General features: G+C 29.2%; 1 protein-coding gene across 3 annotated transcripts in view; it reads right to left on the bottom strand.

Moving 5' to 3' along the window:
• Nucleotides 1-14,334: 14,334 nt before the first annotated feature.
• LOC100164648 overlaps nucleotides 14,335-19,986 on the bottom strand; it is a 90,522-nt gene continuing 84,870 nt past the window's right edge. For all 3 annotated transcript variants that reach the window (XM_001945374.5, XM_016804528.2, XM_016804530.2), the window contains exons 7-8: nucleotides 17,248-17,641; nucleotides 14,335-15,116 (exon numbers count right to left, since the gene is read on the bottom strand). In XM_001945374.5, coding sequence (XP_001945409.2) covers nucleotides 14,714-15,116; nucleotides 17,248-17,641 — 797 coding nt within the window. In that variant the 3' untranslated portion in view covers nucleotides 14,335-14,713. The remainder of the gene's footprint in view (nucleotides 15,117-17,247; nucleotides 17,642-19,986) is intronic.

Here is a 19,986-nt window from a genome sequence, read left to right as displayed (position 1 = left end):
TTATAATATAAATATTAAAAAATAAGGTATAATTAAATATTTGAGTAAATAAATAATTGATTTTATTTGTATGATTTTTTGGCATAGTTCTGGTTTAGCAACCTATCGATTTTTCATTTTTTTTTTCAAACATGTGTATTTTAGTGTTCTTTATAAGAATGTAAAAAAAAAAGCCCGGAGAAACTTCGTTTTGACGTTATTGATAAGAAACTTCAATAACTATATTTTTTTCGTTACGCGTATTTTTAAAAAAAAAAAATACTTAGAAATTAGAACTGAATATTATTAATTTTTTTTCATAATGTGTGGTTTTAATGGTAATTTCGAAATTGTTTGAATTTTTTTGCGGAAACTATTATTTTGGAAGTTTAAGCCATCCAAAGTTTGCTATTTTACGTTTATACACATGTGAGCAACAATACTTTAATGCTGCGCGTAGGAACTCGTGTTTGGTGTTTTTTCGATTTTATTGACCAAGCGCAGTGCACTGAGCGAGTGGCAACGCTAGCAGATTATGTGCTTTTTAACAACTTTGTTTAATTCCGAGGTCTGCCCAAGGTGGTTTTACATACGATTATCAAATCGGGGGATATTTTCGATTTGATATTGTCCGAGTGATATTCAATTCTAAGTATATTTTTTTTAAAAAAATACGCGTTAAATATACGAAAAAAATTTAGTTCTGTGCAAATTTAATAGGTGGGTCGTGTGTGCTGCAACTAACATTTTCTTGTCTCACTGTCGAAAAAGTTCGCGCCACCACTGCAAACGAGTACCTACAACAATCAAAACTTCTCATAACTGGTTAAAAAATTAAGATTTCACAATAAATCAACGATAGAGACAATGTTTTTGCCTACCTGTAAGTTGGGTCAATTCACCCTATTATTATTATTCCACAAAATGTAAACTGCTGAACACAAATTTGTCAAGTTGTACGTCCGTAAGAGTGTAAAACAGAGATACAACTTGCTGGATTGTAGTGTATAGTGAAGGATATATGGAGATGATATTTGTTAAAGTGGCGAGTTAATTTTTCAAATAAATGTTGACCTATATTCATTATTATTTTTGCGGTTACACCACTAAAACGGAAATTATAATATTATTCAAACGTCTTGCTTATACGGGAAACGACATAATATGTCTAGTCTGTGGTCTGTCAGTGTATAATGTATATATAGTTGTATAAGTGATAAGTTCATATGTATATAAAACATCCTAGTGTCTAGACTCTAGACTGATAACTTTCATAGGTATTTTTATTACTGGAAACATTTTTTTTTAGTATCAAATTCTTCAACCAAATTCGCACTAATATTAATTCTTACGAGTTACGACCGCACACGTATTCTGTAATCTATAATCTTTGATTTGTTTTTGCATTATTTTAAGAAGAAACACGTTTAATGCATATATTTTTATGAATCAAAATTAAAAATAATAATCACATATCTCCAGTGAAAATAGAAGAAGTACCTATAACTATTATACGCAATAAAAAGTGATTTTAAAATATATACATAACAGCAATATTCTAATATTTATCAACATTTTGACGGATGTCACTTATCACCTGCATATTTTATCATATTTCGCGTAAATCAGTAACTGATATAATTATAACTATTATAAATCACGTTATCACCACGTAGGTATCCAAATCGCCATAGTGATAATTTTGATTTGTAAATTGTATTATTATAATCAAGGTGGCTTTATATTATATTTATTTTATATTTTTTGAATCCACCTTGATTTTAATCATGAGCTACTATTAGGTAGGTACAAATGACTATAGACGCTGTTGAGTGTAGACAGAGATTGTATAGGAGGAATAACAAAGATTTGATATTTATGATTATGATACTTTATCCTATACTTATAGTTAGATTATCATTATGTGTTTTCCCCGGGAAATTTGGTTTTTTTGACATACTAAGTATTGCATCTTCACCGACAATATTTTTTATATGTTTATACTGTAAATCAAAATAATCGATTATAACGGAAAACTGATAGATACCTATAGTAACGGCGAGGGCGGGACATCATGATCGATATTCATAAGTGCCATTTAAGCGTTCAAGGTACAATTGGACGGTTTTTTTTTTTTTGAAGCTTACTATACGAGTAAAATAGCAAATACCACTCTATATGTGTTGATTCGGGAAATCAGTCCAACAATCGAGAAACGCATAATATTGCGTGGTTTTGGTCAGAACTCGCCGCCAGAACAGAAAATCGTCTCAAAATGACCAAATCTTCCGACACGATTTTCACTTCTCCGGCATCCTCGGAGCTGCGATTGGAGGACACCGTGGCACGAGTGGACACACGACCTGGACGATCACGAATCCGACGATTCTGATGAATCCGTCGAACACCGATGACGAATACCATCTGATTATTATTGAATTTTTTTCTCCCTCTACATGTTTTTCGTTTTCCTGAAAACATAATTAAGTCCTCAACACTTTTCATAAGTCATACAATAATAGTCATTATAAGTAATATAATATGTATTTATATTTTATTACCAACGGTAGTATAATATGACAAATTATAGGCTACAGAAACTGAATGTTGCCCATTGGGTAAATACATTATCATCTCTCTTCACTCTCGTTCATCACCCCGTAAATTCTTCAGGATGGTGGTGAGTTGCGAAATTAAATTTGAAAGCATTGATAAATCATTGCACCAGAATAGGTATTACGATTATGGTTAGAAATATAGTATTTAGAACTTCATTTATGTTTACAACCACTCTTATTGCAGACGTTTATTCTAAAACGTTTCGAGATCGGTAGTTTTTCTCAAAAAAAAAAATACCCTCTTCAAATAAGGATACTACTGTCCAAACTAGATGTTCGATCTTTAGAACTGATACATAGAACTTTTAGAGTGCTCATCTACCAAAAAAGGTTCACATAAAAGAGTACTAAAAAGAAGCATAAAAAAATATCATTGTAACGGGTATACGCTAACAATACGCATCCCTATATATCGTTCTGTATTTAGAATCTAAAAAAATATAACAATTATGAAAATATTAATTTAATAAAATTATAATAAATATTGAAATATAAGAGTGTATGTCTAAAATAAATAAATTATGATGATTATAATTTATAAATTTAAATAAGACCTTGTAATGAGAATATTTTAAAGATAAGTGCCTATACAAAATATATTATAATATAAATTCATTAAATCTATTATGAAGGATGTTTAAATTAGAGAGCATATACGTACTCATAAAATAATAAACTATCGAAAGGCAAATACTTATCCGGCGCTCGCGCTTTTATAGTTTTATGTATTTAATTGCAATTTACAGTTTGTATAATTATATTTAGGTATACCGTATATGTACAAATTGTAATATAATGTTATTATGATTTCAGTTAGGTAGGTATACCTACATTTTTGTTATGTAATAGTGTAATACCTACATAATATAGGTATATAATAATATTTATGTTAAAAAAAAGTTATAACTAAAAACTTCATGGAATTTGTTGAAATGATGTATGGCCGGCTTTCTTATATTTTAACCGTAACCCGGTTACGTAGTCACGTGTGGGTAACTTACTAAAAAAAAAATGATAATGGGGTATAATATTATATATTACTATATTAGATATTTGTATTTAATTTAATTATATAATATGATATAACAGGCTAATATAAACCTCTGACTATTTTTATTTCGCCTCGCCACTGTTTGACATATTATACGCTTTACGTTTATAATTAACATTATATTATTTTTTGTTTAATTATTTTTTTTTTATTGGTCCTATAACAACTCAGCAGTAAAGTCCATTAGTTATATATTTTATTATATTATTATTATAGGTACGGCAAAGGGTAAAGTAAACTGAAGTCGAATAATAAATTATATTATACATTATATTTTTATGAGTAATTAAGGAAAATAATCCGTTTGTCCACAATAATGCCTCTCAAATATTATGTATAAAATACAATAATTAATGAAATGTGAATTTCGAACCACTATGATAATATTATATTATATTTGCATTTCAACATTTAATATTAATAATAATATAGGGGCGACTGACGTTAGAAATATAATTTGGCTGTGTGGAACATTATAATAGAGATAGGCAGCCGCTATAATCACACATTTGCGTGTCCTTGGCCAAGCGAAAACTGGAGCACAGTATTTCGGCATAGCCGAAAGCAACATTATAAAAAAAACTCGAATATGGATTTTAAAACCTCTAGTTTTGTTTTCTAAACCTGATAATATATTATGTGGTTTTTATTTGTTGCTGCGATTTTGTGACTGCTGTTATCACGACACCGTATTGTACATTATTTACGGACATTTTTTTTTTTTTTAAAGTTTATTTCTCGTAAACTTGTCGCACTATATGTAATATACGCTTTAAGCAAAATATATATATATTTGTGTGAGTGTATGTGTGTGTGTTTGTGTGCGCGAGAGATAGAGATACAGAGGTATCTACAGCAAGAGTGAGAGAGTGATGGACTTGGGGGGGTGAAACTCAAGTGTAGAATTCCTTTTCGTAAACTTCAGATGTCGGTCTAATAGCCCCCTTGAGTCCAAAAGTGGTCTTTTAATGGGGGTCAAACATTGGCAAAAGTTTTATTCTTTAAATGCGTAAGAAAAAAAATTATCTTGCGTGGTCAAAACTAGTAAATTGTGCACACGTATATTATATTCTGTAAATTGTCTTTGATTTGTACAGCGTTATAATATAGTAGTTAAGCATTGCTTAAATATACCTATTCTACATTGTACTGCAGCGTCAAACGCTATAACAAAACTAAAAAGGATTTATAAATATATTTTTTACATTACAAATCCTTTGAAAAGTTCTATCAAGAGGTTAAATAATGGATGTATGAACTTTTCATATACCAAAATAATTTAATAATACATCAAGTTTTTCTAATTATTTTCGTTTAAATATTTGAACGCAATTTAGCTTACATACCTACCTAACTGTGAAAGTATAAATATAAAAGTTATATATAGGTATACCTACTTATACTCTATAAAATGTTTATAGCGGAATTAACTATTAACTGCTGCAATATTATAAAATGTTTATGGATACAAAGTTCAAGGATACACTTCAAGGCAATCAAGAATCCAAAGCACATTTGTGTAATATTTTTGATCTTATATACTCATACATAGTTATACGATACAAATATATATATAAATAGTTAGGTACCTACATCATATAATATGTTACTATAATATTATGGAACAAAATTGAGTTTAATTGTATTAGATTTTGGTAACAAATCCTCGTACAATTATTATGAGGTATATACCATGTGGTCGTGCACACACGATATTTGTCATTTAATATGCATTGAATGTTAAATAAATACATTTTAAACTATTTATTATTAAATATGCAACACATACCTAAGTACACATTTAATTTAGGTCAAACAAATACGTCATATAAGTTATTTGTAAACTCGGAAAACAATAAAGAAATTAAATATTTATTTTGTATACTTTTTTTGACTTATCTGCAAGAAGATCAAAAGATTAGAAAATGAGTAATTAAAGTACACAATCACACAAACAAATAGTATAAGAGTCATATTGTTATACAATATAGTTAGTGTAAATTATATTTGTAACATTATTGTTGAAGTTAATATTAAGTTACGAATAAGTGATTTTTCATGCTTTATTAAATACCATTATATAATAGGTACTATTTTATTAGTTTGTATTCTATTGATTAGACAGTTTTTTAATTCGAGATGTATTTATTAGAAATATACTATCGAAACAATTTTACTGTGCTGGAATCAGGGCATATCTATATGTGTAAAAATATTACATTTTACATAGGTACATTTAGTTTCTGTTGAAATTGCTTAAATTGAAAACGTAATTGTCTGTTTTTATAATAGTTATTACTATTGGTTATTCACTTAAACATATTTGTATACTTAATAATAATAACACTGCAAAGGTCTTTTTGAATCAAAAAACTAAATGTTTAGAATGTAAAATTATGGATTACCTGGGTGTAATATGAAACGCGCCTAAAATATGATCTACACATGGGACTATGGGAGAAAGTGAGTACCTCACGCTCTTACGTGAGGAAAATATAAAACAAAATTAGAAAACTATTGAGTAATCATTTAACTAATTACTTAGTCAAGTTTTGAATTTTATAATGTATTAACTACAACTGGCATACGATGTGTAAGTAAAGTTTAGTTGTTCGAAACCCATAAAGTTCACGTTAGCATTTTGAATTAACTTTAACTATTAGCCATTTTGGTTTATACAACAAGAGAGGCAATGTGAATATCAGTCATTATATAAACATTTTAAGAGTTGACAATTAAACTAAGATTTATAAACCTGTGACCTGTGCAACAAACCAGAGCAAGTATGCAACAAACATGTAGCACGTTTGTCGTGTTATATATTTTGGTTTTTTAATACTATTATACGGTTTATATGAAAAATGTAATACAATAATTATTATACTATAACCATTAATATTTTATACTATAGGTACTTAAGTCACTGAGGAATGATCATTGCTTAGCCACTACTCGTTTTATATAATTGGAATATTATGAACTTATACTTACAATCTACCCATAGTTACGTCTGAATAAAGGAACGTGGATCAGAAAAATTCTATATCACTTGCGTTGAGATGAAAAATCATTTGCAATAGGCACGTATTATCTAGCTAAAAAAATTCGAATTTCTATAAAAATTTGCAAGTTTATATTTAAATTTTCATTTTTCTTAACTATAGGTATAGATCATTATATCATCAAAAGTGCGGAATTTGTTTCTGTATAGTGATTTATATTTTGTACACTTTCCGAGTCCTGATCCTCTGTGGTTTCGTATATAGACATAGGCAGATAGTCAGATGTCGTAGAAGATAGTGTACATCACTTTTGAAGGGATGATATAGATAACAACAACAACAACAGCAAAATTATGATTTCTAATGACTTGAATATTCGATTTTGTAGTTATCATCTCGTTGATATGCGTTGAATAATAATAATATAATATGACAAAAAGAGATCGTACCATCGTCGCACGAGTTCAGGCGGTGTGCATGTCGGCATAATATTATAATATAGAAATCCCGTAAACAAAGAACAGCTATAGTATAAGGTACGGTATCTAATATCTATAAAATATACGCGTTTCGAGTATAATATGTTATAATATTGTCTTTATTTTTTCTTCCATCTTGATCGCGTGTGTTTGTTCTTTCCACCTCTCTTTTTAGTCTTTTGTCGTTGCTGCAGCAGTGTCGCGCGTGCGTATTTAGTATTTACATCTGTTTCGGAAGAACTAGGAATAGCAATGTGTACCGTCGCCACCGACCATTATAAAACTTTCTCTTCAAACGAATACGATCGAGTAAAAAATATAAAATATTCCACCACACAATATACACATATATGTGCGAGCAGTAAAACGTATATTTCCTTTGTACGCCCGGTAATCTTTCCCTCCGTTCACATATTTCAATATTTGTACCTAAGTATATATTATATTGTACACGTGTGCAAAGTGTATATAGACAGCCTTACAGCAGCTATATAGTGATTTTCACATCTCGCGTATCTCATACTTACCTACTTCTCCGCGATTGATCGTGTTCCAATAACACTTATGTTTTATGTATTGTAATGTGAAAAGAAGAAGTTAGTTGGATGATAAAAAATGTGACGCCGCCATAATATTTGGCGCTTGCGGCTCTCAGTGTACCTATATCTAATATAGCGCATAGGTGTATTGGGTATACTGTATATAGGTATATAGCATATTATGGTATGTCGATCAAAGCGCAACAAAACTATATTCCGTCAAATAAGAAATGCAAATACGACATTTACAGTAGGCGTGTATCCCTGCTCATCACGCGGGTCTCTTTTTATTTTTTTTCACGACTTCATTTTTCCGCACCCGAGACTTTGTCGGAGTTTTTACCGACAATAATATTTTATTGTTCCTATAATATTTGGGTTCGAGTTCGCGAGGTGTTTTTACGTGAATACAGTAGTAATATTATTTATTAATATACTATTGCCTAATATTTTAAACGCCTGGGCCGTGGTAGGGCACTCACCGACTACGAAATATTATATAAATAGGTATGTAGGTATTCGACAAATGCGTTGTTATAGTACACCATGTTATAGTACTCAAGTATATTAATAATATAAAAACTGACAGGCAGACGGATAGACAGGCAGACAGCCGCTGTAATCCACGCTATGATGTAGAAATGATTATTTAGGAATAATCTATTTGATACCGCGTTTATGTTTAGCAGCAGCAGTTTTATTGTTAAACCAAACAATGCGGGACGATGGTTTCGCGTGACGATTAAACGCCACACCGTCTGGTTGGCGGGTCTATTGTAAAAAACACATTAAATGCTGCGCCAATCTTCATGACCAAACACCATCCACAAATTCGCTAAACTAGACCGGCTTAAAATTATCCTACATCTAAACATCCCGGTGTATAAATTTCACACTGGTTTAATCTAGCGAATTTGTAGCATAGGTAATAATATAATACCCACTGTATGTAAACGCAAGCTTTCGCGTAACTCTTAGCTCCATGTAAATAATAAAACGTTATTTGCAGGTAAAATATAATAATATGATTTAATTGTTTACATTTTTTTATCACTTTTTTAAAATTCATAATAATTTTATGTAGGTATTTGTTTTGATTTTTTTCTATATAACAGTTTTTTCTTTTAGTGTTTTCGTCATCCGTAATAGCCTAACAGATCCATGTAACAGCTTGCGTTTAATTAACTATTCACATATTACAATATGTTATGTTACAATACAGTCTTACACAATTTTACGTTTATATATCTGACAATTAATATTCTGTCAAGTCCCTCTCTGCAGCTGTCGTAGGCGAATAGTAGAATATATTAACTATTCGATATAGAGCCCACGTGAGATAATAATGTAAGAGAATAATAATAAGAAGAACTGTCAGACCAATGGGCAGAGCTGCCACAGTCTTTATGTTTGATAAAAAAAAAATAAGAAGAAGAACTAGGTGCTCGTAGCTCGTATATTTCGATGTATACCAGTTGAACTAAAATTAGGTGACAATATAAGGTGTTTAGATCAGAATTCTAAAATAGTAAAATATACGATAGTTATACGTCTTTCACGACCTAGGTGGCTAGACATAAAAGACATATTAATTATTGTTCTTGCAGGTGTTATTTTCTTTTTGTTTTCCAATAAATTGGTCTTGTGGTGTACAATTGTTATTGGCAAAGGATTTTACATTTTTGGGTACAACATTGTGAAATACAATGAAATATGGTAGGTGTCAATAACAGCGGCCGCGGAAATGTAGAATGACAATTTAACTTCTATCAGGTTAACACAAGGTCAACCAAGTCCAAGAAAAAATCCTTTGTAATCAATTGTGTGACCTATAAATAATTTTTATTACTAACCATTATAATCCTGCATCCTGACGTTTTCCGAGCCTGCAATTATATTTATATGCAGTAATTGCCGCAACAACTGGGTATGCAAGGTGTACAAGAAGGGCCCCCAGAGCTCAAGAGAACCTCCAAAAACCAAAAGCTAAAATTAAAAATAGCCTATTTCAAATGTTAAAATTCATAAAAATTTTGATTTTTATGTCTATGATTTGAAGTTAAATATTTTCGACATTAGATATTCACACTTAAATTAATGATTTGGAATGATTTTAATATTTTGTTGTAATTCAAAAACGAATAACAACCGTAGATACTTGAAATTTTCACCAAAAATGCATTTAAGTTTTTTCCTTACACGCAATTACAGGGTATGATTTTAAAAATATTTGTACTCTTATATTGAGCTGTTTATAGATATTTGAAACTTTGAAATGTTTTATTTTTTTTCTATGATTATCAATAAAAATGTTTCGCCGTGTTAAACAGCTTACAAATGTAATACAAAGGTTCGAGATAAGTTATTTTAATAGTAGTTTAAAAGTATTATGTGTATCTGTATACCTACGCAAGCATGAATTTTTATTAGCGTTTAAAGTTTAAACGTTTGACATTTTTACATTAGTAGAGTAGGTAACGTCGATATTGATTTGTTGGGATGGTTAATGAACTATAAACTTAGTAATAACTTTTAAAGACAGTATCTTTAACTTCCTTATTATATTTTAAAAATAACATTAATAATATTAATTTGGGACCTAAAAATAAGTCCTTGCACATGGGCCCAAGTGTTTATAGTTTCAGCACTGTATGCAGTGTAACTATGAATTATGATAACACACTTAAAATGTTGATATTTTCGTCATTCAATGATGTTTACAATATAATATAATAGTATACACTTTTGATGATACTCATTCGTGTTCGTCGACAGAATATTGTATTCCAGCAAGAGTGTTATTTTGTTATTAGGTATTACTCACATTTTTTTCAAAATTAAAATGACTAGGTACCTATAAGAAAATAATATTTTGAATTAAGATTTAAGATAAAATAGATAGGTAATTTGTGGTTTAATTCAGTATTAATTCGGGATAATCTTTTTTATAGCTTCTTTGTTTTAATTAATTTAATTTTTTAGAGATATATCTGGATATACTGGTGTTCAATTAACCCTTATTCCGTATGCTGTTTATGTTTAGCAGCTTATATGAGATTAAAAAATATTGCAACAATTATTATTTTATTAGTATATTGCATATACATATAATTTGATTTACATATTTTATTTTAATTTTTTAAACATTTATACTATGATCATGATGTATCTATCTATATTGATCTAAAGTGTCTACTATAATAATAATAATTAATGTTTTTTTAATATATACAACTACACAAGTCTTACCTGAATATTATTAAGTTTTAATTTTATAATAATATTTGATATTTATTTATACTCAATATAACTTAATATAATATGTCCCCGTTCCCTACGATCTTCGTTGTTCACGCTAAGACCTGTAAGCAGCGTTAGCCGTAATTAACCATATTTAATTAGTTTTATAAAAACAAGCTTCGACTTAATCTGAGTACATAATAGAATAACAGAACAATATTATATATATTGAATATAAATATATCAAAAAGTCTAATCAACTCATTCAACTCTTTAGTCTTTGATACAGCCACACAGGTCGTATTATAATTTATAAATGTTAATAATATATTTTGATAGCTTTGAGAATATCAATCAATAGATAAAAAAAAAATGGTTTAAACACGAACTGTATAACTATGTTTTAAATAACAGTATGAAATATTAATAATAATATGTAATCGTTTTCGACATAATAGATAATGCCAAAAACAACCTTTTTAAAATTCGTATCACAAACGTGTTTCAATGTTTGAGACATACATAATATTATAGTCTGGTTTACATTAAGGTATCAACCCCGTTGTTCCAGCACAGCTTTATCGTAACGAAATAAAAATAATTTGTCCATTTGCAATATTCTCACACACAGTTTCTGGTCACTATGCGATGGTTATATACCTACGCGCGATCGTAGGTTTGTACATTTTTATTTCGTTAGTTCACGCAATATCTTCTTTCGCGCGTATTTAACAAAATGTGTCGTAATAAACCCGCAGGAAATATTGGTACACTGGATCGATGGACATGTTATATGTTTGATTTCATTGCTTTATACATAAATGTTCGACTGATATACATATTATATTATGTATGTACTAATTTTCCGTTTGATATAAACAGTCATGCGGCGTTTTTTTATATATTTTTATAGAAAATAATAGTATTATTATTTATTATATACTGCACCCGAAGTCGTTTGAGCTGATGTAGTTCCACTTCGTCTGCACATATTAATAATATATACCTATTATAATTACTGTCCTCTAAATAGCAGCGGCTTTCCTGACCTTTTCGAGGCCGTGATTCCCTGTGGCCTGTACAATAATGTCATCAAGATTTTTAACAACGCTTTTGTAATGTTATCATTAAAAGTTGTTACAATTTACAAACTATTTTGGTTATTACTGTATTCAAAATAAAAATAAAAATAAAAATAATAAGTATTTGATAAGTTCATTGTACTAAAATTTAAAATATTATAATAAGTATACAATAAGATTATTTAAAACCAATTTTACAAAAAAAAACTTTATAGTACATATAGTAGGTACTAACCTAGGTATATATTATTCCACGATGAAGTACCTCCAGTGAGAATCCTTTTCATTCCGTTATTTCGTGTCATTTATTTAGGTATTACCATGTTTTAAGCTTTTTGTTAAAATATGTAATAGATGGCCTAATATAAGAATCTTAAGAAAAAAAACATTATATTATTCAAGTGATTTTTTTTTTTAAATTTAAATACTCCTTTGCTGTTGTGGGTTAGAATTTATTTTGTAAATCCTTGGATCAATAGATTTGGTTAAACTCATTCTCATAGTTTGTAGTATATCCGGGTGATATTAATAATAAAAAAAAAAACACTTACAAGTATTTTATTTTATATATTGCATACAGTGACCACAAAAAATTTGTTGGTCACCCCAAATTGAAAATAACTGATCTATAGGATTTATATAGAAATAATAATCAGTGAAAAACCCAGGATTTACAAATGGGTGTTGAAGGGAGAAGGTGGTTATTAAACTATATTATGTATTTATGTTGCCTCAGCAGGCGGCGTCCGGTAGCTATAATATATATTAATATTATTATGCACAAAAAATTTGGAGGGTGGGAGGAATACTCAATACCCTCCGGCTACGCCACTTATCATAACTGATAGTCAGTGAGTTTATGGTATATACTATATGATATTATATAATATTATAATAATATAATATTGATATTATTATTTTTCATTGCAATATTCTGTTAATGTTAAATCATTTTACTCGATTTTCGGTCTCGTCGTAATCCATATACATGATTATATACATTATGTATAATAATTGTATATACATAGTATACACGTCATTATATATTTAAATGTATAGAGTTTAATGAACGATTATTGGACATGTCTAGTCTGGGTATAGTAAAATAAAAAAATATTGTGGCGTGCAGCCGTGCAGGGAATTTAAGATATAATTTATACAAATACTGTTGGCTAATCACTAATATACAAATACGAGTATTATAATTATGTATAAACGGCTCAATCTTTATTACAATAAATTTGTACATTTTTGATTTTGAGTATTTCCCAATAGATACTGGCCGTATGATGTCACGAAAATACGAGTACAAACGATTGCCTAATACCGTCAAAGTTTCGATCGTTCAATTTTCAACACTCTTCCAGTTCTCCATTCGACAAAAACGGCGTACCTCGGAAAAATTAGCATTTGTTTCGACTGAAATTTTTATACATTTTTCATTTAATCCGCTTTATCAAACCAATAAAATACTTATCGATAGCGCAATATTATGTTCAATACGTTTCAAGTGATTTCTATAAAAACTATATTAGGTTAGCTCATTATTTCGAAGACTATTAACTTAAATTGAAATTTTCTTTGTGAAAAAAGTGAAGACACATTAAGGTGTACTTAACATTTCATATTGAGTCTGAGGCTTGAATAAATAAATTGACCTGCTATAATTTTTGTGTCCCGCTGTACAAATGTCTTCTGAATTGTGGCCTAGGTTTTTATTGGTACATACTAATTAAAACTATAAAATTATATATTATGAAATTTTATAATTTTTCAAATGTTCTTAAAAAATATATCTTATTTTGTTTAAATGTGCTTTGTATTATTTTGATAATGTCATATTGTGGAATATTATGGCACTAGTATAAAGTTATTTGACATATTTTTTTACAAATTTGACTTGCTAATTTGGTTTTCTTCTAATTTAGCAATATTATAAATTATTGTAATCTAATGAATGGTCCTACTTTATTGATTGTTCTGAGATTACTTAAGTGAATACTGAGTACTTCTTAGTTTTATATACATACGTATCTAACTATTGAATGATTTTCAAAACATCGAAAGACCAAAAACTGTGTACTGTAGAACATGTCGCTGAACTTTGAATGAAAAGTCACACAGATACACAGCTATTAGTAAATATACGATAGTAAAAATAACTAAATTATTTATTATTATAAAATGTTATAATATTGCATGACGCGTCTTGATTTATAAAAACGTTAGGTTATCAACCAGCAATTAGTATTCACTGCATTAAATATTATTATTATATAGTATAAATATTACAATTTAGTATTTACAATATAATATATACATTGATATAAAACATTAAACATCATATTATGATAATTATTGTTTTAATTGGTAGTAATTGTACAATTTATAGTACATAAGTGATTAAAGTTCACATCAAAAAAAAACTTTATAAAAACGTACTCGTAAAAAAAAGAGCTTAGCATACGCGTTTATGTTCATTAATATAAAAAAGTAAGTACCTACCTATACTATTTTCGGGCAAAATATCAACGAGTGCGCCATAAATATAACATAATACCATAGGTAACACAATAGAGTCTTGATAACTCGAATGTCAAGGGGAATAAAATAAATTCTTCTTAAGTATTATTCGAGTTATTCCTTATTACATACCTCAAACACAACTTAAATACACAAAAAAACTTCGTGTTGCAGAAAATCGACTGTATTATAATTATACATTATAGACATCCGTTGCCCCAGCACCCACACCATGGCACTTTTTCCGTACCCTCGCGACCGGTGATGCTCAGCTTTCGGCGGCAAATCGTGCTCGTGTCACTGTCCGCGTCCTCGCCACCGTCCGCCCGGGACACGGACCCGCCACGGTGCTTGATTATGGTATCCCGCCTGAAACCCATCAGAGACGTCCTCCGCCGGCCCCTTAGCGGCGATTCGCATGGGCCCGACGCAGCCGTCGGCGGACCTGCACTGTCCCTATCGTTTGCCGGCACCGGTTTCGATCTCTTCGGCGACCCGGCCGACTTGGAGTTCGTCGTCCCGGCTACCAGCACCGCAGTCTTGGGTTCTGCTGCCACAGGTTGACCGGCAGTGGCTGCAGTTTTTGGATCCGACGTCGGGAATCTATAAAAAAAAATATTAATAACAATACTATATTATACAAACAGGGTACAAATTAAATTGTGAAATTAACAAGCATGTTAACCCCCATTCAACACTTTTAACAATGAATTTATTCAGTTTCTGATCACGGTATTTTAAGTTTACTTGTATAATATTTTAAAATATTTTTGGACTTTTTTACATCGCTCGAAAAAACCAACGCCTTTTTTACTATAAATTAGTAATTGCCTATGAAGTCAAATACATGAAAATGATGCAGGTATATATGTATACTCGTAATATAATATATCATAGCAACTTTCGTTCGTAATATTGTTATTTGGAGCACATTTCAAATAATTAATTATACTGTTATTGTAATTTAAAGTTTAAACAACTTAAATTATTCAAACTGGAGGTTAGGGATTTTTTAATATGGACAATTAAAACCAGAGAAAATATCTTAGTTAAATTGTTTAGTATAAATTATTAAATAACAAAATTGCTACCTAATTAATAATACTAATACCTACACGAAATAATGACCATTTTTCTCAAATAAAATATTTCATAACTACCTACTCCTTACTCTTTCCTGCAAACATAGATTTATTTTCTTGTAATATCTATAATATTTAGACTAATTTTATTGAAATATGTATAAAGCTTCCACAAATATTATTATTTTATATGAATATTATATATTATTATCTAGCTTAATTTAATTGTGTATAATAATTAATATTTTATAATATTTTTATTTTATGTGCTTATACAACCTGTACCTATAACTGTAAATATTATGTTGCGCTATAGGTACTGTAAATATCATTTTTATTCTGTAAAATAAATAAACACTATATGCGGTGATACAATTTAATGGGAAATGAAAAATGAAAAATGTTATCAAAATCGACACAATTCAAGAACTTCATATTATACAATGTTATATTTAGTTATACAAGATTTAACGTTATTGTTTTAAAAGTAAACACTAATTTTCTCGAAAAGTATTAAAGGTTTTGTAAATATTTTTTTTACAATTTGAAGTCACTAAAAAATGGCATTTTTACAAAACAAGATTTTACATTTTTTAATTACAGTATACATTTTAATTGTAATAATATGTTCCAAAACAGAATTTTTTTGTGAGTAATTGTATATGTATAAAAATTTAATTTTTTGAATGGAACCTTAAGAAAAACTGAAGATTTGAACATACTGATTATATTAAAATTAAATATTCTTCTATATTTTCAGCAAAATGACTTAAATGGGAAAATTATTCGTATCTAATACTTAATAGTAAGTATATTATACATATATGGCCATATATCTAGGTAGATATACCAAATAAATATATGTGAAACCACCGACTCAAAAATAATTGAGGCTTATTAAGATTAGTGTTACCGATAAATCTTATTTGGTAATTTGGTATGTATGGAATAGTTTGGATGGTATATAAAATTACCATCAGTATTTCAGTACAGTATATTGTTTATTGAATTACACAAGTGCGAGAGAAAACAGGAAGGCATCCTGCAAATGGACTTATTGTCTGTAGATTTGAAATTTAATTAATAAGACCGAGTAGAAATAGTAATTTAATAACACTGTTGTTATCGTTTGTACGACGTTAGATGTTGCAGTAGGTAATGACTAATGATTAATATATAGCTCAGATTTAATCAAAGCTCAAATAACCGATATCGTTTTATGCGAAAAAATATTTTTTTGATCAGATTTTTTAAAAGTATAACTTCTATTGTATATATAAATATATAATAATATATTAGAATATATTATTTTCATATAATATTACTTATTATTATAATAATATATTTAAAAAAAAAATTGTCGTAAGTAGGTACCTATAAAACTAAATTTATTCCTTGATTCGAAGATAATTTTTTTATTCCTTCATTTCGTATTTGATAATATTTGAATGATAAAAAAAAACTTGGGATTGTATCTATCTAAAATTCTATAACAGTATAATCTATAATCTATATAATATTATATAATATCTTAAATTATCCAACAAAATAAATTATAGTTTTCAAAATAATCTATGTTCACTGATAAAATTGAGATGCACTATAATATATTATGATATTGTAACATGGCTATAATAATATTATGTAAGTACTTGAATCCATTTTGAACGGATATCGCGGTCATCGCGGTTGCTGTGCAGGACCCAACGACGACGCCGTCGCCACCTCCGCAGCAGGCCTCGTCGCCACCGCCGCCACTGTCCGCGCCTCCACCGCCGCCACTGTCCGCACCACCACCGTTTTCGCAGTGGTCGCCAGACGACGTCGGTGTGTCGGCCATTTTCAAGTTCAACTTGATCTGAGATCTGAACGACTTTCGACGAGCGATGCTGTTCATCGTGCCCGTCTCGTGCTCGGTCAGCTGCCTGACGATGACTTTGTCCGACCCGAACCACAAGTACCTGGGCGCACCAAGTGTCGGCCGGACGCGCACGTAACGCTCGCCACCGGCCGTCCCACATCGCGCAGTCTTCCTCTCCACTCCGCCTGCAGTACGAATAATATACAATAATAGGTAGGTACCACACTTAAGCCAACGAGCTATTTATGAAGCGCCGAAAAAAAGCGTTACGATAATAATATTATTACATGTTTATATACACCACGGGTGCACAGTGTAGGTACATCATAATATACAGAGTGATTTCCGAGCATTCGATCAACCACCCAGTTTTTCATCTATAATGGTGGATTTATTCAAATTATGATTTTTGGGCATTTTAAAACATACTTAAACATCATATTTTCGAATTTTTGAGATTTATTGTACTACATAAGTATATATAACGTTTAATATGCGAATGTCCCATAGTGAAGCAAAATTCTGTTTACCAAATGAAAACACCCAACCCCCACCTTTTTTTCCACTGTAAATTATTTAGTGGATCATATTTTTGAAAATAATTTGATGTACCTACCAAATTAAAAATTAGAACGAGTAGTTTTTCAGCTATTAAAATGTTTATAGTAAGAGGTATCTATAAAAGTCTATAAAGAAATGGTTTTACAAAAATATAAAAATAATAATATATTGTAATATTAGATCTAGTATGTTTTTTTTTATAAATTTTGATAAATTAATAGTAATTACTAACATTTTAAAATTACCGTAGTACCCACATTATTATCAAGGGCCTATTGTAAATAACTTAAAAAATACTTATTCAAATTTTGATTTTGATACGTTTTCAGAAAAATTATCTAATGAATAATTTACAGTTGAGAAGGGAGTTTTCATTTCAAATACAGAACTTTACAATTATATAATACTTTATAGATATTAAATAACTGCATTATTGAAGAAATTAAAAGGGGGTGAGAATACTTGTTGAATCACCCTGTATATATGTATACGTACATCGGGTACATCGTACATAAAGATAAATATTTATATATGTTACTCTGTATTATATTTACACGAAATAGTGTTCATATTTCTACCCTACAACTAACAGTTGAATACCTTTAATAATATTATTACTTTTAAAATACACATTAATACAAATCACAAAACAATTTCTATAAGACTGGATATTAACTTATTTTTTTTAAATTATAGTTAAAGACTAAAACATTGTGTAGGATTTTATCATTGGAATCTGAATTTAAAGAAAATTAGATTTTATGAGCTTTTAAGTGGGTATATTATTTAGGTAATCGTTGTTCCGTGATGTTAACTTTTTTTAAGTCGTAAAATAATGTTTTTTTTTTTTTATTGTTCCTAAAGGTAGGTTACATAATATAATAATTTTTGTCAATTAAGACATATTTCAAAATATTTATATTGATGTGTTTACTATTGAATATTAATAATAATAAGTCATATCATATTAAAAAAATGTATAGTTTTCCAAAATGGTTCAATGTATATAAAATATATTTTTGATTTTGAATACAATTTTTTTTTTGGTCACATTAAAAATGTGATGGTTTACATGTGGTTTGAAGTCAGCCCACTTGGTAGAGCGCATGACTAGTCTTGACTGTCAGTCACTCACTTTCCCATCAATATGTCTTTCAAATAATGATAGAAACGTAAAATTCAAAATGGAAATAATTTTTAGATACATTATTTTGTCGAAATATTATAATTAGGGCTCGGAGTACTGCAATGTATTTACATTATTTTTTTTTTGTAATGTCTTTCCAAGCAACAAATTTATTTTAAGTTCTACATGTTGTAACCACAACATTTTTTGTCATTTTTGACTTATTTTTCGTTAAATTAATTTTTGATATTTTTGAGGCATTTAAATCCGTGCCCTAATTATAAGTAATATTATGAGAAAATACCACTTTATATATTTTATAAACACGTGGAACTTAGCTCAAAGAATTATTTCCACAGCCATTTTCTATACTCGGCCAACTGTATGTAATATACAGACACGTCCCTTTTATTTCAATCATCGATAACTTGTATAATATATACGAAACGAAACTGTCAGATGATATTTGACACAAAATAGTTTTCGTGCGTTAACAAACTTATAAATAGAAGTAGGTTTATCATTCAATACGAATTATAACATAATGCCGGAAAGGGACAGATGTAGGCTAAACACATATATATTTATAACGAAATGTCGAAATCAGACGAAGGAATTATAAATAATTTCGTTAAACATATACCATATTTAATTATATTATTTCGGTTTTATGCGGAAGTTTGTCGAAACAACGTTTTTATCGCCTACGTATTTGTTGTTCCTGTAAAACGTAAATAATAAAACGCATTGTATATCATACGAGTACTATACTACTATATTATAATAATGGTTTTTTTTTTTTTATTATTTTAAGTCGAAATATACAATCTATATCAGATGACA

The sequence above is a fragment of the Acyrthosiphon pisum genome, chromosome A1 (genome assembly GCF_005508785.2).
Source record: "Acyrthosiphon pisum isolate AL4f chromosome A1, pea_aphid_22Mar2018_4r6ur, whole genome shotgun sequence".
Classification (NCBI taxonomy): domain Eukaryota; kingdom Metazoa; phylum Arthropoda; class Insecta; order Hemiptera; family Aphididae; genus Acyrthosiphon; species Acyrthosiphon pisum.
Note: the sequence above shows the minus strand (reverse complement) of the source record. Positions and strands in the feature narration are given on the sequence as shown.